This window comes from Rhinatrema bivittatum, chromosome 4 (genome assembly GCF_901001135.1).
Source record: "Rhinatrema bivittatum chromosome 4, aRhiBiv1.1, whole genome shotgun sequence".
Classification (NCBI taxonomy): Eukaryota; Metazoa; Chordata; class Amphibia; order Gymnophiona; family Rhinatrematidae; genus Rhinatrema; species Rhinatrema bivittatum.
The window spans coordinates 483,095,189-483,120,296 of record NC_042618.1 but is presented as its reverse complement, the minus strand read 5'-3'; the positions used below and the strand labels follow the sequence as shown (position 1 = coordinate 483,120,296).

General features: G+C 53.0%; 1 protein-coding gene across 1 annotated transcript in view; it reads right to left on the bottom strand.

Annotated features, from left to right (window-relative positions):
* The window catches only part of PTPRO (protein tyrosine phosphatase receptor type O), a 187,256-nt gene that overhangs the window by 136,570 nt on the left and 25,578 nt on the right, over positions 1-25,108 (bottom strand). Inside the window, exons 4-6 of the mRNA XM_029597366.1 lie at positions 20,341-20,493; positions 3,023-3,448; positions 1,669-1,830 (exon numbers count right to left, since the gene is read on the bottom strand). Coding sequence (XP_029453226.1) covers positions 1,669-1,830; positions 3,023-3,448; positions 20,341-20,493 — 741 coding nt within the window. The remainder of the gene's footprint in view (positions 1-1,668; positions 1,831-3,022; positions 3,449-20,340; positions 20,494-25,108) is intronic.

Here is a 25,108-nt window from a genome sequence, read left to right as displayed (position 1 = left end):
TATCACATACAGAATTCCTTGGGGGCAGTGTGAAATCAGACAGTATACAAGATACCACATACAGAATTCCTTGGGGGCAGTGTACAAAGTATTACACACAGAAATCCGTGAGAGGGGGCAGTGTACACGGTATCACAAACAGAATTCCTTGGGGGGCAATGTACAGGTTCCCTTATTTATTTGTGTAGGACAAGGCTAGATGCCTGGTTCACCTTAAATTCCTTAAGGAGAGAATGCTCTATGGGTGGGATCTTGTGGAGCAGGTGGGGCTCAGAAGGCATAACCAGAGATGGGAGGGATAAAAGCTGGGATCCAGGTGGGAATAAGCAGACCAGGCCCAGGTCTCCAGGAGGAAGGCAGCTCCTGTAGAATATTGCGGTCCAAACACCGAGCTGAGCCGAAGCTGAACTGTGAGTAACTGAGTGTTGTAAAGAGAAGACAGACTACTGTTGTATGATTGTGAGCCTATCATGAAGATAAGTGTTTTAAGCAAGGCTGGAGTCAGACTAGTTTGTGTCTCCAGGCCTGTGGGAATCACCACTCATTCCCAGAGGGTGAAAACACATTGTGTTATATCATTGACTCTCACTGTGGACATTGTACAGAATCTCCAGAATTCTCCTCACCCCGACCAGAAAACCTGGGTGACGTATGCTCTCGCTGTGGAGATGTTTCCTTCATGATGGACTCTCAGTGCTTCTCCTTTGTTTGCCCAGGGCCACTGCAGACCATCCATGGCTTCCACCCCTCCCTCCTACTGATGAGATGCGTTTCATCTCTGCTCCTTCCATTGGACAAAAGGTCTCTTGCACTGCCGCACGCACCACTGTGCCAGGGCTGCATTTCCAGTTAGGCAGAGTAAGCTCGTGCCTAAGAGCCGATGAGCTTTGAAAGGCACTGCCATGCTTAAGGTGCACAGCTGTGCTGAACGGGCAGCCCTTTTGCCCTGTGACTCTCTTTTCTTCATGCTGCTCAACTGACTGTATAACCGAGAGAGGGCCACCAAGAAAATGGCGGTATATCCATGCCGATCCAAAGCTGTCTGCATTATGTTAGAGCCCGTCCAGCCACCCTCAGACTGGGATCCTGATTCTCACTCGGGAGTGGGCAACGTGTGAACCTGAGCCATGAGGCTTGCCCAGAGATTTTCCTCCTAAACATGAACGAGTTATACAGACACAGATAACAGCTCTAAACAACACATTTACGAGAACAGATGTGTTTCTGTTTTAGAAATATGATGGCAGAAAAAGACCATATGGCTCATGCAGTCTGCCCATCCATGCACTTTATCTCGCCCTCACAATTCCCATCACTTCCTCAGACATTCGCTGTGTTTATCCCATGCTTTCTTGAATTCAGATACCATATTTACGTTCCCCACTTCCACTGAGAGACCGTTCCATGCATCCGCTACCCTCGCTGTAAATAAATATTTCCTAATCAAAACATGATGGCAGGGAAAAGATCATATGGCCCATCTCGTCTGTCCATCTGGTTGCATTTTCACCTTGGATCTACTGGAAATGCATTTGCCAAATAAAATTTGTATTCTATTGCATAGAGTTGTGACAGCTTGGATATACGGAAGCAAAGAATATGACAATCCCAGAGACATACGTGGAGAGGGGACGTGTGCTCTGGATAACACGAAGCTTCAATACTCACTGATGTAAAATCTCAGGGATCTGGAGGATTGACTTTCTCGGGTCTCACAGACTCCAGAGGAGCTAAAGGCCGTCACCGTTATCTTGTACCTCCCTGCATCCTTTAGCACAGCAGCAAACTGCAGAGTGTGCTCATCGACGGAGGAGCTTTCCCCGGCACAGCCTGCGTCAGGAGGGGAGAAGGGAAGGTTAATTAGGCTCTGACTCAGGAGAGGGATCCAGGCCTGGGCTTCGGCTCACAAGAGAAATCTTACTGCAGGTGCACGAGACAAAATGAGGCTGCAATCAAAACGTTGCTATGGACTTGGACGTAAAGGTCACACTGTGGGGACGATTTTAATTCCTACGCGCGGGGGCTACATTTGTGCACCCGATTTTATAACATGCTCGTGCTGCCGAGCGCATGTTATAAAATCCGGGGTCGGCACGCGCACCGAGCCCGAGGGGAGCCCCGACGGCTTTCCCCGTTCCCTCCAAGGACGCTCTGAAATCGAAGCGGCCTTGGAGGGAACTTTTTTTTAGCTCCCCCCCCCCCCACCTTTCCCTCCCTTCCCCTATCTAACCCACCCCCCAGCCCTACCTAAATCCCCCCCACCTTATTTCTTTGAGTTACGCCTGCCGCTGAGCCAGAGGACTCGGGACCGCCCTCAGACACACCCCCTGACCGCCGTCACACCCTTGGACACGCCCCCTGACCGCCGCCACGCCCTCGGACACGCCCCCTGACCGCCGTCACACCCTCGGACACGCCCCCTGACCGCTGTCACACCCTTGGACACGCCCCCTGACCGCCACCACGCCCTCGGGCACGCCCTCGGACATGCCCCTGACCACCGCCACGCCCTCGGACATGCCCTCGGACACGCCCCTGACTGCCACCACGCCCTCGGACACGCCCTCGGACACGCCCCCTGACCGCCGCCACGCCCCCGCACCGCCCATTTTTGAAAGCCCCGGGACATACGCGCGTCCCAGGGCTTAGGCTCAGCACGCGCAGGGGTAGGTTTTCGGGGATTACGCGCGTAACCCTTAGAAAATCTACCCCTGTATCTGTCATTACAGGAGAGAGAAAAAGCTGGAAGAGGCTTCTGTGGATGTTACTCAAAGCTGGGACTGTCCTGAGGAGAGGTCTGAACGTGTAGGGAATCAGTATCAGCATCTAGAGAGGTTATCGAATGCACTAATGGAAACTCCGTGAATGGTCAGAGGCTGCAGTACCACATCCGTCATTTCAAATACCCTGCCTGGGACTTTTCCACGAGGCAAGCACTGACCAGGCAGAGCTACAAGACGCACAGCAAGCACGAAGCTGAGATTTTCAGCCTAACAGTGAGGACTGAAAGAACATATTTTACCTTCTCTCTGGATGTAAATATTGAATCCATCAAATGCAGAGGGCGGCCTGGGATGCAGCCAGCTGAGCAGCAGCTGGAGAGGGACAAGGAGACGAGTAAGTGGGCAGGGGACACAAGTGCTGGCTCTTGATGCATCTTCGTAATTGCAGGGAATTTCAACGTTTTTGGTATCCAGCAGCTCAGTCTCGTTGCCCAACCAGGGAGGATGCCAGGGAGCTCTCTCAGCATCTGTGATGTGCATAAAACCAGAGCTGGCTGTGGCAGTCTCAGGCTCGTCTCCAGAAAAGCTGATGGCAGTCTCTTTCTCCATGGGGTCCTGGGAAGGCACTGGGAGAGGCCCCTCCAGAGTCTCACCATCAGCGTCTTGTAGGGTGCCCTGTTCCACAGGCACTATCAGCATGGATACATTGCGGGGTGGATAAGGAACTGAAAAAGAATAAATTGATTTCAGGAACTTGTAGTGTCTTCCGAGAAAAAATAATTCTGTGCTGGAACTGGAGAAGTGGACCAGTACTTACCAGGCTAATAGAGGGTTCAAGAGAGTCTCTGGAGGAGTAGAACAGTATTCACCACATAGAGGGATTGGAAGAATCTCTGGAGGAGTGGTTCAGTGCTTATTGCACTGATGGAGGGTACAGGAGAATCTCAGGAGGAGTAGTACAATGCTTATTGCACTGATGGAGGGGTGAGGAGAATCTCTGGAGGAGTGGTGCAGTGCTTATTGCACTGATGGAGGGTACAGGAGAATCTCTGGAGGAGTGATGCAGTGCTTATTGCACTGATGGAGGGTACAGGAGAATCTCTGGAGGAGTGGTGCAGTGCTTATTGCACTGATGGAGGGTACAGGAGAATCTCTGGAGGAGTGATGCAGTGCTTATTGCACTGATGGTGGGTACAGGAGAATCTCTGGAGGAGTGGTGCAGTGCTTATTGCACTGATGGAGGGTACAGGAGAATCTCTGGAGGAGTGATGCAGTGCTTATTGCACTGATGGTGGGTACAGGAGAATCAATGGAGGAGTGATGCAGTGCTTATTGCACTGATGGAGGGTACAGGAGAATCTCTGGAGGAGTGATGCAGTGCTTATTGCACTGATGGAGGGTACAGGAGAATCAATGGAGGAGTGATGCAGTGCTTATTGCACTGATGGGGGGTACAGGAGAATCAATGGAGGAGTGATGCAGTGCTTATTGCACTGATGGGGGGTACAGGAGAATCTCTGGAGGAGTGATGCAGTGCTTATTGCACTGATGGGGGGTACAGGAGAATCTCTGGAGGAGTGATGCAGTGCTTATTGCACTGATGGTGGGTACAGGAGAATCTCTGGAGGAGTGGTGCAGTGCTTATTGCACTGATGGGGGGTACAGGAGAATCAATGGAGGAGTGATGCAGTGCTTATTGCACTGATGGGGGGTACAGGAGAATCAATGGAGGAGTGATGCAGTGCTTATTGCACTGATGGGGGGTACAGGAGAATCAATGGAGGAGTGATGCAGTGCTTATTGCACTGATGGGGGGTACAGGAGAATCTCTGGAGGAGTGATGCAGTGCTTATTGCACTGATGGAGGGTACAGGAGAATCTCTGGAGGAGTAGTACAGTGCTTATTGCACTGATGGGGAGTACAGGAGAATCAATGGAGGAGTGATGCAGTGCTTATTGCACTGATGGGGGGTACAGGAGAATCTCAGGAGGAGTAGTACAGTGCTTATTGCACTGATGGAGGAGTCAGGAGAATCTCTGGAGGAGTTGTGCAGTGCTTAGTGCACTGATGGAAGGATCAGGAGAATCTCTGGAGGAGTAGTACAGTGCTTAGTACACTGATGGAAGGATCAGGAGAATCTCTGGAGGAGAGGCACGGTGCTTATTGCACTGATGGAGGGGTGAGGAGAATCTCTGGAGGAGTGATGCAGTGCTTAGTGCCCTGATGGAGGGGTGAGGAGAATCTCTGGAGGAGTAGTACAGTGCTTAGTACACTGATGGAGGGTACAGGAGAATATCTGGAGGAGTGGCAGTAGTAATCATTTTTTAAAGTTATTCATAAAATATGGCTGAACTGCCTTTGTAGTTCAAACATTTCCCAAAGCAGTTTACTATCTAACAAACATAATCAACAAATAATGATAAAAACCCGACATAGACAGCTAAAACTGAATTGTGGCATATTTTCAGCTGACACCATAAAGCACTCCCTACAAAGTGAGAATACTGAGCTGGAAAATGAATCGCCCAAAGATAGTTAGAGCTCTGTCTATCCAGGGGCATCATGATGCACTAAGAAAGCCACAGCAGCTGAGAAAACTAGGAGTCAACAGGAAAAACCCAAGTTTTTACTGTTTTTCTAAATGTTAAAAAAATGCATTTAAATTTGACAATCACTGGAGGGTGGATAATAAGTAAAACCACTGCAATAGCATTTAACTAGACAATGTGACTATGAGTGAATGAGAAAATTAGTTTAAAAAAAGCAAATGGAGCGGGTGCCAAGAGGAAAAGTTTTGGAAGGGGCATGGACATTATTTAAAAATATCAGATTAGAAATCCAAATAATGGGTAGAATTTTCAAAAGGATTTGCGGTGAATTTTAAAAGCCCCTGTGCACACCAAAACGGGGAGATACGCACACAAGTCGGACTTGCGCGTGCCCACCTAAGTTTAAAAGCCGCCGAGGCAAACACACATCTCCCGCTGCATGCACAGGCAAACACATATCTCCCGCTGCGCGCACAGGCAAACACACATCTCCCGCTGCATGCACAGGCAGACACCCATCTCCCGCTGCAAGCACAGGCAAACACACATCTCCCGCTGTATGCACAGGCAAACACACATCTCCCGCTGCATGCACAGGCAAACACATATCTCCCGCTGTGCGCGCAGGCAAACACACATCTCCCGCTGCATGCACAGGCAGACACCCATCTCCCGCTGCAAGCACAGGCAAACACACATCTCCCGCTGTATGCACAGGCAAACACACATCTCCCGCTGCGTGTGCAGGGAAACACACATCTCCCGCTGCATGCACAGGCAAACACATATCTCCCGCTGCGTGCGCAGGCAGACACCATCTCCCGCTGCGTGCGCAGGCAGACACACATCTCCCGCTGCGCGTGCAGGCAAACACACATCTCCCGCTGCATGCACAGGCAAACACATATCTCCCGCTGCGCGCGCAGGCAAACACACATCTCCCGCTGCATGCACAGCACAGGCAAACTCACATCTCCTGCTGCGCGCACAGGCAAACACACATCTCCCGCTGCATGCACAGGCAAACACATATCTCCCGCTGCGCGCGCAGGCAAACACACATCTCCCGCTGCATGCACAGGCAAACACACATCTCCCGCTGCATGCGCAGGCAGACACCCATCTCCTGCTGCATGCACAGGCAAACACACATCTCCCGCTGCGCGCGCAGGCAAACACACATCTCCCGCTGCATGCACAGCACAGGCAAACACACATCTCCCGCTGCGCGCACAGGCAAACACACATCTCCCGCTGCATGCACAGGCAAACACATATCTCCCGCTGCGCGCGCAGGCAAACACACATCTCCCGCTGCATGCACAGGCAAACACACATCTCCCACTGCATGCGCAGGCAGACACCCATCTCCCGCTGCATGCACAGGCAAACACACATCTCCCGCTGCGCGCGCAGGCAAACACACATCTCCCGCTACATGCACATGCAAACACACATCTCCCACTGCGCGCGCAGGCAAACACATATCTCCCACTGCATGCACAGGCAAACACACATCTCCCGCTGCGCGCGCAGGCAAACACCCATCTCCTGCTGCGCACATAGGCAGACACACATCTCCCGCTGCGGGCGCAGGCAGACAACCATCTCCCGCTGTGCGCGCAGGCAGACACACATCTCCTGCTGCGGGCGCAGGCAGACACCCATCTCCCGCTGCATGCACAGACAAACACACATCTTCCACTGCATGCACATCTCAAATGCAGACCATGGGCGTGGTCTGGGCATGGCTAAGAGATGTGCACATTAATACGTACGCATCTGAGAGCGCACACAAATCTCCTGCCACCTAAGTTTACTTCTGCTAGTGACGAGGCGTAAGTTAAAAATTAAACAGAAATAGCCATCTCTGAGGGGTTCAAAGGGTCTGGGAGAACCGGGGGGAGTGAGTTTATCAAGCTCGGGGGTTTGGAGGACCTAGCTGCTAACGGCTGACTCTGTGGATGACCTGGTGAAACTGGATGTGCGCCCCTTTTAAAATTCCCGGATTCACATGGTAGAAGCGGGATTTACGTGCATAGGTGCGCACCGAGTTAAAACTGGGCGCACACATGCAAGTGATCAGGCTCTCTTATAACATGCATGCATTTATGTGCACAGGTCATGAAAGGCTCGTGTATCTAGGTGCACGGCAATGCACACCCACCAAAGAGCACCGTGAGATGGTTTGAAAGTTACCGCTCCTGATCGCATACAAGTAGCACATGTACTAGCAATTTTCAAAAGCCCATTTATGCACAGGGATGGTAATTTTAAAACAGGCACATGGGCGCCTATCTAATGTGTATGAGGGCACGCGGCCAGATGCACTGAAACTTTACATCATGTTGTAAAACAGGCCAGGCTCGCCTATGTGTGCTCCTAAGTTTAAGAGCATACGAGCACAGCAGGGAAATGCTGGCTTTGAGGCGTGCAAGTGAGGGAATTTTATAACAGGCAGGGGTGCAGGCCATGAACAGTTTCACCAGTTTGACCACCAGTCTGTCCAAACTATAGCTAGGTCCTCCAAACCCTCCTGGTTCTTTAGCCAGCACCCACCCAGTTAACCCTGACCCCTCAAGTACTTGATAGATGCTGAGAAAATAGTTTTATTCAGAATTACACCCAGAATTTGCACCCAAATATCCCTAGACACGCAGCAGGCACATAGTGACACGCGCACCTAGACGCGCAGCCAGGCACATAGTGACACGCGCAGCCAGGCACATAGTGACACGCGCACCTAGACGCGCAGCCAGGCACATAGTGACACGCGCACCTAGACGCGCAGCCAGGCACAGTGACACGAGCACCTAGACGCGCAGCCAGGCACATAGTGACACACGCACCTAGACGCGCAGCCAGGCACATAGTGACACGCGCAGCCAGGCACATAGTGACATGCGCACCTAGACGCGCAGCCAGGCACATAGTGACACGCGCAGCCAGGCACATAGTGACATGCGCACCTAGACGCGCAGCCAGGCACATAGTGACACGAGCACCTAGACGCGCAGCCAGGCACAGTGACACGCGCAGCCAGGCACATAGTGACACGCGAACCTAGACGCGCAGCCAGGCACATAGTGACACGCGCACCTAGACGCGCAGCCAGGCACAGTGACACGCGCAGCCAGGCACATAGTGACACGCGCACCTAGACGCGCAGCCAGGCACATAGTGACACGCGAACCTAGACGCGCAGCCAGGCACATAGTGACACGCGCACCTAGACGCGCAGCCAGGCACAGTGACACGCGCAGCCAGGCACATAGTGACACGCGAACCTAGACGCGCAGCCAGGCACATAGTGACACACGCACCTAGACGCGCAGCCAGGCACATAGTGACACACGCACCTAGACACGCAGCCAGGTATATAGTGACACGCGAACCTAGACGCGCAGCCAGGCACATAGTGACACGCGCAGCCAGGCACATAGTGACACGCGCACCTAGACGCGCAGCCAGGCACATAGTGACACGCGAACCTAGACGCGCAGCCAGGCACATAGTGACACACGCACCTAGACACGCAGCCAGGTATATAGTGACACGCGCAGCCAGGCACATAGTGACATGCGCACCTAGACGCGCAGCCAGGCACATAGTGACATGCGCAGCCAGGCACATAGTGACATGCGCACCTAGACGCGCAGCCAGGCACATAGTGACATGCGCAGCCAGGCACATAGTGACATGCGCACCTAGACGCGCAGCCAGGCACATAGTGACATGCGCAGCCAGGCACATAGTGACATGCGCACCTAGACGCGCAGCCAGGCACATAGTGACATGCGCAGCCAGGCACATAGTGACATGCGCACCTAGACGCGCAGCCAGGCACATAGTGACATGCGCAGCCAGGCACATAGTGACATGCGCACCTAGACGCGCAGCCAGGCACATAGTGACATGCGCAGCCAGGCACATACTGACATGCGCACCTAGACGCGCAGCCAGGCACATAGTGACATGCGCACCTAGACGCGCAGCCAGGCACATAGTGACATGCGCAGCCAGGCACATACTGACATGCGCACCTAGACGCGCAGCCAGGCACATAGTGACACGCGCAGCCAGGCACATAGTGACACGCGAACCTAGACGTGCAGCCAGGCACATAGTGACACGCGCACCTAGACGCGCAGCCAGGCACATAGTGACATGCGCACCTAGACGCACAGCCAGGCACATAGTGACACGCGCAGCCAGGCACATAGTGACATGAGCAGCCAGGCACATAGTGACACGCGCACCTAGACGCGCAGCCAGGCACAGTGACACGCGCAGCCAGGCACATAGTGACACGCGAACCTAGACGCGCAGCCAGGCACATAGTGACACACGCACCTAGACGCGCAGCCAGGCACATAGTGACACGCGCAGCCAGGCACATAGTGACATGCGCACCTAGACGTGCAGCCAGGCACATAGTGACATGCGCAGCCAGGCACATAGTGACATGCGCACCTAGACGCGCAGCCAGGCACATAGTGACATGCGCAGCCAGGCACATAGTGACATGCGCACCTAGACGTGCAGCCAGGCACATAGTGACATGCGCAGCCAGGCACATAGTGACACGCGCACCTAGACGCGCAGCCAGGCACATAGTGACATGCGCAGCCAGGCACATAGTGACACGCGCACCTAGACGCGCAGCCAGGCACATAGTGACATGCGCACCTAGACGCACAGCCAGGCACATAGTGACACGCGCAGCCAGGCACATAGTGACACGCGAACCTAGACGCGCAGCCAGGCACATAGTGACACGCGCACCTAGACGCGCAGCCAGGCACATAGTGACATGCGCACCTAGACGCACAGCCAGGCACATAGTGACACGCGCAGCCAGGCACATAGTGACATGCGCAGCCAGGCACATAGTGACACGCGCACCTAGACGCGCAGCCAGGCACATAGTGACACGCGCACCTAGACGCGCAGCCAGGCACAGTGACACGCGCAGCCAGGCACATAGTGACATGCGCAGCCAGGCACATAGTGACACGCGAACCTAGACGCGCAGCCAGGCACATAGTGACACGCGCAGCCAGGCACATACTGACATGCGCAGCCAGGCACATAGTGACACGCGCACCTAGACGCGCAGCCAGGCACATAGTGACATGCGCAGCCAGGCACATAGTGACACGCGCACCTAGACGCGCAGCCAGGCACATAGTGACACGCGCAGCCAGGCACATAGTGACACGCGAACCTAGACGCGCAGCCAGGCACATAGTGACACGCGCAGCCAGGCACATAGTGACACGCGCACTTAGACGCGCAGCCAGGCACATAGTGACACGCGCAGCCAGGTATATAGTGACACGCGCACCTAGACGCGCAGCCAGGCACATAGTGACACGCGCAGCCAGGTATATAGTGACACGCGCACCTAGACGCGCAGCCAGGCACATAGTGACACGCGCACCTAGACGCGCAGCCAGGCACATAGTGACATGCGCACCTAGACGCACAGCCAGGTATATAGTGACACACGCAGCCAGGCACATAGTGACATGCGCACCTAGATGCGCAGCCAGGCACATAGTGACATGCGCACCTAGATGCGCAGCCAGGCACATAGTGACACACGCAGCCAGGCACATAGTGACACGCGCACCTAGACGCACAGCCAGGTATATAGTGACATGCGCACCTAGACGCGCAGCCAGGCACATAGTGACACACGCACCCAGGCACATAGTGACATGCGCACCTAGACGCGCAGCCAGGCACATAGTAACACACGCACCCAGGCACATAGTGACACGCGCACCTAGACGCGCAGCCAGGCACATAGTGACATGCGCACCTAGACGCGCAGCCAGGCACATAGTGACACACGCAGCCAGGCACATAGTGACATGCGCACCTAGACGCGCAGCCAGGCACATAGTGACACACGCAGCCAGGCACATAGTGACACGCGCACCTAGACGCACAGCCAGGTATATAGTGACATGCGCACCTAGACGCGCAGCCAGGCACATAGTGACACACGCACCCAGGCACATAGTGACACGCGCACCTAGACGCGCAGCCAGGCACATAGTGACACGCGCACCTAGACGCGCAGCCAGGCACATAGTGACATGCGCACCTAGATGCGCAGCCAGGCACATAGTGACATGCACACCTAGACGCGCAGCCAGGCACATAGTGACACACGCAGCCAGGCACATAGTGACACGCGCACCTAGACGCACAGCCAGGTATATAGTGACATGCACACCTAGACGCGCAGCGAGGCACATAGTGACACACGCAGCCAGGCACATAGTGACATGCGCACCTAGACGCGCAGCCAGGTATATAGTGACATGCACACCTAGACGCGCAGCCAGGCACATAGTGACACACGCAGCCAGGCACATAGTGACATGCGCACCTAGACGCGCAGCCAGGCACATAGTGACACGCGCACCTAGACGCGCAGCCAGGCACATAGTGACTCGCACAGCCAGGCACATAGTGACATGCGCACCTAGACGCGCAGCCAGGCACATAGTGACATGCGCACCTAGACGCGCAGCCAGGTATATAGTGACATGCGCAGCCAGGCACATAGTGACACACGCACCTAGACGCGCAGCCAGGCACATAGTGACTCGCACAGCCAGGCACATAGTGACACGCGCACCTAGACGCGCAGCCAGGCACATAGTGACATGCGCACCTAGACGCGCAGCCAGGTATATAGTGACATGCGCAGCCAGGCACATAGTGACACACGCACCTAGACGCGCAGCCAGGCACATAGTGACTCGCACAGCCAGGCACATAGTGACACGCGCACCTAGACGCACAGCCAGGCACATAGTGACTCGCACAGCCAGGCACATAGTGACATGCGCACCTAGACGCGCAGCCAGGCACAAAGTGACATGCGCACCTAGACGCGCAGCCAGGCACATAGTGACACGCGCACCTAGACGCGCAGCCAGGCACATAGTGACACACGCAGCCAGGCACATAGTGACATGCGCACCTAGACGCGCAGCCAGGCACATAGTGACACACGCAGCCAGGCACATAGTGACATGCACACCTAGACGCGCAGCCAGGTACAAAGTGACATGCGCAGCCAGGCACATAGTGACACACGCAGCCAGGCACATAGTGACATGCGCACCTAGACGCGCAGCCAGGCACATAGTGACACACGCAGCCAGGCACATAGTGACACGCGCACCTAGACGCGCAGCCAGGCACATAGTGACATGCGCACCTAGACGCGCAGCCAGGCACATAGTGACACACGCAGCCAGGCACATAGTGACATGCGCACCTAGACGCGCAGCCAGGCACATAGTGACACACGCAGCCAGGCACATAGTGACATGCGCACCTAGACGCGCAGCCAGGTACAAAGTGACATGCGCAGCCAGGCACATAGTGACACACGAAGCCAGGCACATAGTGACATGCGCACCTAGACGCGCAGCCAGGTACAAAGTGACATGCGCAGCCAGGCACATAGTGACACGCGCACCTAGACGCGCAGCCAAGTACATAGTGACACGCGCAGCCAGGCACATAGTGACATGCGCACCTAGACGCGCAGCCAGGCACATAGTGACACGCGCACCTAGACGCGCAGCCAGGCACATAGTGACTCGCACAGCCAGGCACATAGTGACATGCGCACCTAGACGCGCAGCCAGGCACATAGTGACATGCGCACCTAGACGCGCAGCCAGGTATATAGTGACACACGCAGCCAGGCACATAGTGACATGCGCACCTAGACGCGCAGCCAGGCACATAGTGACACACGCAGCCAGGCACATAGTGACATGCGCAGTAGGTACATAGTGAAAGGCGCACCTAGACGCGCAGCCAGGCACATAGTGACACGCGCACCTAGACGCACAGCCAGGCACATAGTGACATGCGAACCTAGACGCGCAGCCAGGTACAAAGTGACATGCGCAGCCAGGCACATAGTGACACACGCACCAAGGCACATAGTGACACACGCAGCCAGGCACATAGTGACATGCGCACCTAGACGAGCAGCCAGGCACATAGTGACACGCGCACCTAGACGCACAGCCAGGCACAGTGACACGCGCAGCCAGGCACATAGTGACACGCGAACCTAGACGCGCAGCCAGGCACATAGTGACACACGCACCTAGACGCGCAGCCAGGCACATAGTGACACGCGCAGCCAGGCACATAGTGACATGCGCACCTAGACGTGCAGCCAGGCACATAGTGACACGCGCAGCCAGGCACATAGTGACATGCGCACCTAGACGCGCAGCCAGGCACATAGTGACATGCGCAGCCAGGCACATAGTGACATGCGCACCTAGACGCGCAGCCAGGCACATAGTGACATGCGCAGCCAGGCACATAGTGACATGCGCACCTAGACGCGCAGCCAGGCACATAGTGACATGCGCAGCCAGGCACATAGTGACACGCGCACCTAGACGCGCAGCCAGGCACATAGTGACATGCGCACCTAGACGCACAGCCAGGCACATAGTGACACGCGCAGCCAGGCACATAGTGACACGCGAACCTAGACGCGCAGCCAGGCACATAGTGACACGCGCACCTAGACGCGCAGCCAGGCACATAGTGACATGCGCACCTAGACGCACAGCCAGGCACATAGTGACACGCGCAGCCAGGCACATAGTGACATGCGCAGCCAGGCACATAGTGACACGCGCACCTAGACGCGCAGCCAGGCACACAGTGACACGCGCAGCCAGGCACATAGTGACACGCGCAGCCAGGCACATAGTGACATGCGCAGCCAGGCACATAGTGACACGCGAACCTAGACGCGCAGCCAGGCACATACTGACATGCGCAGCCAGGCACATAGTGACACGTGCACCTAGACGCGCAGCCAGGCACATAGTGACATGCGCAGCCAGGCACATAGTGACACGCGCACCTAGACGCGCAGCCAGGCACATAGTGACACGCGCAGCCAGGCACATAGTGACACGCGAACCTAGACGCACAGCCAGGCACATAGTGACACGCGCAGCCAGGCACATAGTGACACGCGCACTTAGACGCGCAGCCAGGCACATAGTGACACGCGCAGCCAGGTATATAGTGACACGCGCACCTAGACGCGCAGCCAGGCACATAGTGACACGCGCAGCCAGGTATATAGTGACACGCGCACCTAGACGCGCAGCCAGGCACATAGTGACACGCGCACCTAGACGCGCAGCCAGGCACATAGTGACATGCGCACCTAGACGCACAGCCAGGTATATAGTGACACACGCAGCCAGGCACATAGTGACATGCGCACCTAGATGCGCAGCCAGGCACATAGTGACACACGCAGCCAGGCACATAGTGACACGCGCACCTAGACGCACAGCCAGGTATATAGTGACATGCGCACCTAGACGCGCAGCCAGGCACATAGTGACACACGCACCCAGGCACATAGTGACATGCGCACCTAGACGCGCAGCCAGGCACATAGTAACACACGCACCCAGGCACATAGTGACACGCGCACCTAGACGCGCAGCCAGGCACATAGTGACATGCGCACCTAGACGCGCAGCCAGGCACATAGTGACACACGCAGCCAGGCACATAGTGACATGCGCACCTAGACGCGCAGCCAGGCACATAGTGACACACGCAGCCAGGCACATAGTGACACGCGCACCTAGACGCACAGCCAGGTATATAGTGACATGCGCACCTAGACGCGCAGCCAGGCACATAGTGACACACGCACCCAGGCACATAGTGACACGCGCACCTAGACGCGCAGCCAGGCACATAGTGACACGCGCACCTAGACGCGCAGCCAGGCACATAGTGACATGCGCACCTAGATGCGCAGCCAGGCACATAGTGACATGCACACCTAGACGCGCAGCCAGGCACATAGTGACACACGCAGCCAGGCACATAGTGACACGCGCACCTAGACGCACAGCCAGGTATATAGTGACATGCACACCTAGACGCGCAGCGAGGCACATAGTGACACACGCAGCCAGGCACATAGTGACATGCGCACCTAGACGCGCAGCCAGGTATATAGTGACATGCACACCTAGACGCGCAGCCAGGCACATAGTGACACACGCAGCCAGGCACATAGTGACATGCGCACCTAGACGCGCAGCCAGGCACATAGTGACACGCGCACCTAGACGCGCAGCCAGGCACATAGTGACTCGCACAGCCAGGCACATAGTGACATGCGCACCTAGACGCGCAGCCAGGTATATAGTGACATGCGCAGCCAGGCACATAGTGACACACGCACCTAGACGCGCAGCCAGGCACATAGTGACTCGCACAGCCAGGCACATAGTGACACGCGCACCTAGACGCGCAGCCAGGCACATAGTGACATGCGCACCTAGACGCGCAGCCAGGTATATAGTGACATGCGCAGCCAGGCACATAGTGACACACGCACCTAGACGCGCAGCCAGGCACATAGTGACTCGCACAGCCAGGCACATAGTGACACGCGCACCTAGACGCACAGCCAGGCACATAGTGACTCGCACAGCCAGGCACATAGTGACATGCGCACCTAGACGCGCAGCCAGGCACAAAGTGACATGCGCACCTAGACGCGCAGCCAGGCACATAGTGACACGCGCACCTAGACGCGCAGCCAGGCACATAGTGACACACGCAGCCAGGCACATAGTGACATGCGCACCTAGACGCGCAGCCAGGCACATAGTGACACACGCAGCCAGGCACATAGTGACATGCACACCTAGACGCGCAGCCAGGTACAAAGTGACATGCGCAGCCAGGCACATAGTGACACACGCAGCCAGGCACATAGTGACATGCGCACCTAGACGCGCAGCCAGGCACATAGTGACACACGCAGCCAGGCACATAGTGACACGCGCACCTAGACGCACAGCCAGGCACATAGTGACACGCGCACCTAGACGCGCAGCCAGGCACATAGTGACATGCGCACCTAGACGCGCAGCCAGGCACATAGTGACACACGCAGCCAGGCACATAGTGACATGCGCACCTAGACGCGCAGCCAGGCACATAGTGACACACGCAGCCAGGCACATAGTGACATGCGCACCTAGACGCGCAGCCAGGTACAAAGTGACATGCGCAGCCAGGCACATAGTGACACGCGCACCTAGACGCGCAGCCAAGTACATAGTGACACGCGCAGCCAGGCACATAGTGACATGCGCACCTAGACGCGCAGCCAGGCACATAGTGACACGCGCACCTAGACGCGCAGCCAGGCACATAGTGACTCGCACAGCCAGGCACATAGTGACATGCGCACCTAGACGCGCAGCCAGGCACATAGTGACATGCGCACCTAGACGCGCAGCCAGGTATATAGTGACACACGCAGCCAGGCACATAGTGACATGCGCACCTAGACGCGCAGCCAGGTATATAGTGACACACGCAGCCAGGTACAAAGTGACATGCGCAGCCAGGCACATAGTGACACACGAAGCCAGGCACATAGTGACATGCGCACCTAGACGCGCAGCCAGGTACAAAGTGACATGCGCAGCCAGGCACATAGTGACACGCGCACCTAGACGCGCAGCCAAGTACATAGTGACACGCGCAGCCAGGCACATAGTGACATGCGCACCTAGACGCGCAGCCAGGCACATAGTGACACGCGCACCTAGACGCGCAGCCAGGCACATAGTGACTCGCACAGCCAGGCACATAGTGACATGCGCACCTAGACGCGCAGCCAGGCACATAGTGACATGCGCACCTAGACGCGCAGCCAGGTATATAGTGACACACGCAGCCAGGCACATAGTGACATGCGCACCTAGACGCGCAGCCAGGCACATAGTGACACACGCAGCCAGGCACATAGTGACATGCGCAGTAGGTACATAGTGAAAGGCGCACCTAGACGCGCAGCCAGGCACATAGTGACACGCGCACCTAGACGCACAGCCAGGCACATAGTGACATGCGAACCTAGACGCGCAGCCAGGTACAAAGTGACATGCGCAGCCAGGCACATAGTGACACACGCACCAAGGCACATAGTGACACACGCAGCCAGGCACATAGTGACATGCGCACCTAGACGAGCAGCCAGGCACATAGTGACACACGCAGCCAGGCACATAGTGACATGCGCAGTAGGTACATAGTGACACGCGCACCTAGACGCGCAGCCAGGCACATAGTGACATGCGCAGCAGGTACATAGTGACACGCGCACCTAGACGCGCAGCCAGGCACATAGTGACATGCGCAGCAGGTACATAGTGACACACGCACCTAGACGCACAGCCAGGTATATAGTGACATGCGCACCTAGATGCGCAGCCAGGCACATAGTGACACACGCAGCCAGGCACATAGTGACATGCGCAGTAGGTACATAGTGACACGCGCACCTAGACGTGCAGCCAGGCACATAGTGACATGCGCACGTAGACGCGCAGCCAGGCACATAGTGACACGCGCACCTAGACGCGCAGCCAGGCACATAGTGACACGCGCACCCAGGCACATAGTGACACGCGCACCCAGACGCGCAGCCAGGCACATAGTGACACGCGCACCCAGGCACATAGTGACATGCGCACCTAGACGCGCAGCCAGGCACATAGTGACAGGCGCACCTAGACGCGCAGCCAGGCACATAGTGACAGGCGTACCTAGACGCGCAGCCAGGCACATAGTGACACACGCACCCAGGCACATAGTGACACACGCAGCCAGGCACATAGTGACATGCGCACCTAGACGCGCAGCCAGGCACATAGTGACACACGCACCCAGGCACATAGTGACATGCGCACCTAGACGCGCAGCCAGGCACATAGTGACATGCGCACCTAGAAGCACAGCCAGGCACATAGTGACACGCGCAGCCAGGCAGATAGTGACATGCGCACCTAGACGCGCAGCCAGGCACATAGTGATATGCGCACCTAGACGCGCAGCCAGGCACATAGTGACACGCGCAGCCAGGCACATAGTGACATGCGCACCTAGACGCACAGCCAGGCACATAGTGACATGCGCACCTAGAAGCAAGCCAGGCACATAGTGACACGCGCAGCCAGGCACATAGTGACATGCGCAGCCAGGCACATAGTGACATGCGCACCTAGACGCGCAGCCAGGCACATAGTGACACGCGCAGCCAGGCACATAGTGACATGCGCACCTAGACGTGCAGCCAGGCACATAGTGACACGCGCAGCCAGGCACATAGTGACATGCACAGCAGGTACATAGTGACATGCGCACCTAGACGCGCAGCCAGGCACATAGTGACATGCGCAGCCAGGCACATAGTGACATGCGCACCTAGAAGCACAGCCAGGCACATAGTGACACGCGCAGCCAGGCACATAGTGACATGCGCAGCCAGGCACATAGTGACACGCGCGGCCAGGTATATAGAGACATGCGCACCTAGACGCGCAGCCAGGCACATAGTGACATGCACACACATCTCTTGGCCTGGCCCAGGGATTCCCATTGCTCACCCTCATTCTCCCCCAATGTTTGTGCATCAGTACTTGGTGCGTATGTGTGCTACATGCTCGCCCATATCCCAGTTTTGGCACACATCCGGCTTTTAAAATTCACCTGTATGTGCATAAAATGCATTCATGTGCATAAACTCAGTTTTAAGTGTGCAAATCTTTTTTAAAAATTACCCCTATTACTCTACATATATTCCATGCAATAAAAAGGTCAAAGGAAGACCAAACAACTGCTAGCATGGTTTATTAATAAATTAAGAGGCTGTTAAAGTTATAAAGGTGTCATTCAAATCATGGAAAGTAGACCCAATTGAGAAAAACAGAGAAAAGCATAAGCATTGGCAAATTAGATATAAAACAGTAATAACGCAGGCCAAGAAAGAATTTGAAAAGAAGCGTGTCAGAGTTAAAAACTAATAAAAACTTTTTCAAGTACATTTGTAGCAAAAAGCCTGTAAGGAAGATGATCGAGGGGTAAAAGGGGGTGCTCAGGGAGGACAAGAAAATAGCAGAAATACTAAATTAATTCTTTGCCTTGGTCCTGACAGAAGTATATTGAGGACATAGCCACACAGAAACATTCTTTGCAGTGATGATTCTGAGCAACTAAAGCAAATCGCTGAGATTGCAGGATGTAATAGGTCAGATTGGCAAACTAAAGAGTAACAAATCACCAGAACCGGATGGTATTCATCCCAGGGTTCCAAAAGAACTCTAGCATTAAATTGCAAATCTGTTAGTAGCAATCTGAAATCTATCTTAAAAAAAACATAGTACATGAATACTGGAGGGTGGCCAATTTAATACTAATTTAAAAATGGGCTCTGGGATGATCCTGGGAACTATAGACTGGTGAGCCTTTTGACTGTACTGGGCAAAATGGTAGAAGCTGCTCTTAAAAAGAAAAAGGATTGGCCATATAGCTAGACATGACTTAATGAGGCCGAGTCGACATGGTTTTAGCAAAGGGAATTTTTACCTCTGGAGGAGTGGCATAGTGCACTATTGGAGGGGATGGGACAATCTCTGGAGGAGTGGCCCAGTACTTGCTGTGGGAGTTGTTACAAACACCAGAGTTCCTCTATGTGTTGATTTATATGGGGTTGCAGTACACATACAGCACTACGCAGAGGTTTGTGATTGTATTACATACATGCAGATAGGGCTGCACCTCACCTCAGTCGAGAAGGCTAATCCAATCCTGGTTTACCTCCATTGCATGCATGGATTTCTTTTGATAAAAGAGGGAAGTGGCTTGTATTTTCTTCTCCTTTTGGCCTATATCTCAATCAAAAGTGGGGTTGGAATCCGGCATCCTGAGCCTTCAACCTCAGCTATCCAAGGATGGCGCCACTTTCTCCTCCCAGTCCGGGCATCATGACAGACAGACGTTGGGCAGATCTCGTCCGGAGCCCTGCAGTCATGTGCCCTGAATCCAGCTACGAGTGTCGCCATTGCACGACGACTGAGGACTGGCAATGTGCATGCATGCAGAGAAGCAGAGCCAGACCAGATCAGCCAGTCCCGCTGAGGTGGGGCGAGGCGCTGTTACACACCTGTCCTGTGGTGCCCGGGCTCGTGCTGCACCTCACTGGATTGCACCATTGTAGTCTTGTTGAAGGAGGCCTGGGACAGCAGCTGGAAGGTGACGTTACTGTAGCACACCCCGGGCAGCCAGTGCCGGAACACCATCGCACCTTGAAAGAAACCTGAGCACAGACAGGCTGGTTAATCTTACACCCCAGAAGAAGGCTGCCTTCCGCACAATATCAGTAATAAGTATTGAGAGACTGAGATCATTCCCAAGATATCCAGGCTGACTGTCTCCAGATCTGGGCTGAACAAACCCATTTGGACAGAACACACAGCTCTCTCTCTCTTAAAATAAGAAAAGTAATTCTGTATATTGGCCGGGACTATCTTCTGGGCACCAGTTAGCATTTCCTCTCTTTCTTGCTCTGCTTAAGAGTTTAAGACTGAAATCTGGACCTTGGACTTAGGGTTGTTACTGCCCATCTGGTTAGTGGGTTAGGAAGTTTGGTTCGCTTTCCTTTTACAGTTCACCCCTCACATCGCAGCCTCCCAGTGGCACTGAGCTGCAGATCCTCTGCTAGAGCTTTCTAGCACATTCTCCACTTCCTGTGGACATGTGCGGCACTTCCTGCTCCACACTTCACGCCATCTCTCTCCACAGTTTCAACTCACAGCAGACCACTTACACATTTCTCAGTGATGCTTTCTCTTCCCTATAAGTTTCTAACTAGGGTTTGCACTTATTCCAATTCTTTATGTCCCTGTGTGACTCTTGTGATCCTATCACGATGCTCCTATTTTTCTCCAGCCATCTTTTCTTTCAAGCACTCATTTCTCCACTTTGATTTTACTTCAGTTATTTCTGGACAGTGGCTTAAAGAAATGCACGGACTGCGGTCAGAAGACATCCCTCAAAGACCTCCAAGGATGTAAGCTACTGCAGTAACTGTGCAAAACTGTCTCCGAGGACCATCGGGTCCTGCAAGGCGAGACTGCAAGCCCATCTCGCACTCAGAAAGAGCCGGCTGCTCTGTAAGGGGGTGTGGCAGGACGGGATTTTCTGGCAATTCTCTAATTCAATATCCAGCTCTGATAAGAGAAGAACAGTGACTCATTTCTCACTTCATCTCTGTGCTTTAAACCCGGATATTGATTATTCATTTTTCCTATAATATGTATTGCTTTTATTTTTTAATATTAACATTTTATATTTGAATTTTGTATATATTGGATGTATTTTAATTGTTGTTTTTAGTAAGGTTTTATTTTTTTTGACGTTTCGGGAATATGTTTTCTCTCAGGTGAGCTTCAAAAGCCCCATGCACACATCGATTAGGGGATGCGTGACTACGTTGGGCCTACGCATGACGAGCGGATTTTTTTTTTTAAAGCCACCGGAGTACATGCGCATATCCCGCTGACGCACAAATTAAAAGTTCCAATACAGGGGGAAAGCACGGACTGCGCAGGGCATGGATGGGCCTGGAGTTCAACTTCAAATTAGCTGGTGAGTACCTACGTGCACGCCAAGGGCCCCCGCTGCGTGCAAGCTATAAAGGGAGAGATCGGCGGGGCTTTAAGGGGCGGAGCTAACAGGGGAGAACAGAGGTTATTAAACTAGGGAGGCTTGGAAATCTTATTCCTTACCTGGGTGAACTGGGAACAAACTGGAAAAGCCGGTAGTGGCGTTGACCGTGTCTCTTTTAAAATCCCCCCACTTATGCGGTGGAAGCGGCTTTTCCACGCACAGGCGCGCGTCCGCTTAAAGTTGTGCTCACGTGTGCGCATGGTCAGGCCACTTTATAACACGCATGCGTACACATGTGCACGTTATAAATTGTCGTGTCCTTGGGCACAGGCCGACGAACGAGTGCACGTGTGCGCCCGCTCGCAGGTTTAAACGTTACCCTCCCTACCGTTTTATACATTCGTTTTATTTATATTATTTTTCTTTTATGATTGTTTTTAAATTTGTATTGTGACTATTGATTTTACTACAAAAATTATTTTACAATCCGACGGCATCTTTTAAACGAGCGCGCGGGCATGTGCACACGTTCGCCGGGCTATGCTCAGGGACGAGGCCATTTTATAACATTCTTAGGTATATTCACGCACGTTATTAACTGGCTCATCCCCACGCACACACGTGTTCACGCGCATATGCGCACAAATACGGCTTCTACCGAGTAAGTGGGGGGATTTTAAGAGACACGCGTGTGACTCCATTCCCAGTTCATTTCCAGTTTGCCCAGGTAAGGAATGGGACTTCCAAACCCCCTCGTTTAATAGCCTCCCCTTTCCCCCGTACCCGCGACCCTGAAGGAAACCGCACCGACCTGCCTATTTATCTGAATATTATTACTTCCAAGCCATCCACAGCAGACGTAGGGTTACGCGGCCAGGGAGCCCGGTGCACTCCTGTGTGCCTAGGTTTTTATGTGCACAAGTCTTTGTGAAATCCAAGATCACCTTTTTTGGAACTTTTCATTTGTGTGAAGAGCGGGAGATGGCCGTGTGCACACTGTGCGTGCCGGCCTGTCTGTCTGTGCACCTCCCGTTTGGGCTTTTAAAAGTCAGCTTTATGGTTTCATATGTACACAAAATTAACTGATTCCCGTCCTTTGTGTATTCTGGAGTCCTGATGGCGCTTGACTGTTAACATGTGGGGTATTCATTCTGTTGAAACTCAGCTGAAACCCTCCGGATAGTCCGATTGAATTATTTTTAAAAATTTTGGCAGTTTGTCTAGGAGGGGAAAACTTTTTAAAAAGGGGAGACTGGGATTGCTTTTGAAATGTTGCCTGCACTTGTTACGTTAAAGGCTCTGAGCACAGAGCGTCTGTTCCATTGTTTGCAATTAAGGTCGTTATAGGTAAAAATTTTACTTTTTTGAAGTTTTGTGGTTCTTTTGAGGTTTCCTTTTCTGGTTTATATTTTTTATTTGTTAAAGTTTTATAATTGTATCATTCTTTTGGCAATGATATTTTGTATGTGGACCTTTTAGATATAAATACACAGAGGTAAATTTTAAGACCCGTGCACGGGCGCACATGTGCGTACGTTTGCTGGTGCAGGCACATGGATGCAGAAATTTTATAACATACGCGCGTCTATGTGTGTATATGTGTATGTGCTATAAAATCAGCTATAAGCATGAACATGTGTGCACAATTTTACATCGATGCACGCAAATGCTGCCTCGCTCACCAAGTGGGGGGAATTTACCAGCTACGCACACCAGCACAATAGCCCTTTTTCCCAGTTCACCCCAGTAAAGCAGAGGACTTGCTAATCCACCTCCCTAACTTGCCTCCCTTTTACCCTATTACCCCAACCCCCAAAACCCGTTGACTAGCGTATTTTTTTTGTTACATTACTTATATGCAGTACCCATGGCAGAAGTAAAGCAATGAGTTAGGGGATCCTGGCACACGCGTGTGCCTGTAACTGCTTGCGTGTTGACTTCATTTTACAGGCTCGGCCCAACCCCCTTTTGCTTTTGAGGTTCCGTGCACATAGTGAGAGATCCGCACGCACAGGTGTGGGTTTTACAATACACGCGGCGTATGCCACGCTGAGACATGCGTGTATCTCCCGTCTTCAACACGCTTAGGGGTTTTAAAATCTACCAGATAATTTTTTTTAGGACGGTTACTTTTGAGTCTTATTGGTAGGTTTTTATTGTACTTTTGTCTCAGATGTCTACAGCATTAATTTGGTTTCCTTTGCCTGTACAATGTACATAAAAGGTTCCTCACATTACTTCAGCAGGAGATGATGCATGGGCGTTTTTGTACTCAGGCTGTTTTTGACTGGTAGGAAGCCTTAAACGGAGGACACATTTTTTCTAACACGTTTTTTTTCTCTGCTCTTTTCTTGGAATATTTTTAGTGTTTGTCAAGAGGATGTGAGGTGATCGTTTTGGTTTGGGAAGAAAATGTTTGCATTGGTTGCAGCTACAGTATATAGTTAGCCAACCTTGCAGACATAAGGTGATTTTCTTTTCATATTTTATTTCCTCATATTTCATATTTCCTCATTTTTAGTTCATTTTAGTATTTTTTTTATTTTTCTGGATGTGTTTTTTTATTTTTGATTTATATTTTCTGCTCATGTTCATTATGAGCATTTTATATATTTTTATAAATGTATATATATATTCTTGGTTTTTATTTTCATTTATTATATATTTGTTATTTATTTGCTTTCATTTAACAGTATCTTTATAGGTTTTATTATATATTGTTTTTTATCCTTTATATTTTTTTTTATGATTTGGAATGGTTCACACACAGACATATATATTGTTTTCTTAACCCAGAATCTTGGGTTCCTAGTCTTGTGACACCCTTGTGCTCCCTTGTGAGGGTTTAAATGTTGTCTCCTTGGTAAGGTCCTTTGGCCTCACTTGGTCTGGCAAGTTAGGTCTCACCCATGGAGATCCATGAGGGACATGATGTTACCAAGTGCAGTGTCTGTGCAGAAATGTCTCTGAGGAGCATCAGATCCTGCAAGCCCATCTCACACTCAGAAAGAACCGGGTGCTCCCTTAGTGCACACCTAACCAGTCAGGATTTCAGGATATTCACAATTTGCATACCTAGGGCATGCAAATTTATCTCATGCATATTCATTGTGGCCATCCTGAAAACACGACTGCTTAGGTGTGCCTCCAGGAGAGAGTTGGAAAACACTGAGCTTCTGATTTGCAGGTACAAATTCAGGCTGTCAGCTCCCCTGGAAGTGCCCCAAGGAAGGTCAATCAACTGCTGTTTGAAAATTCAAGGA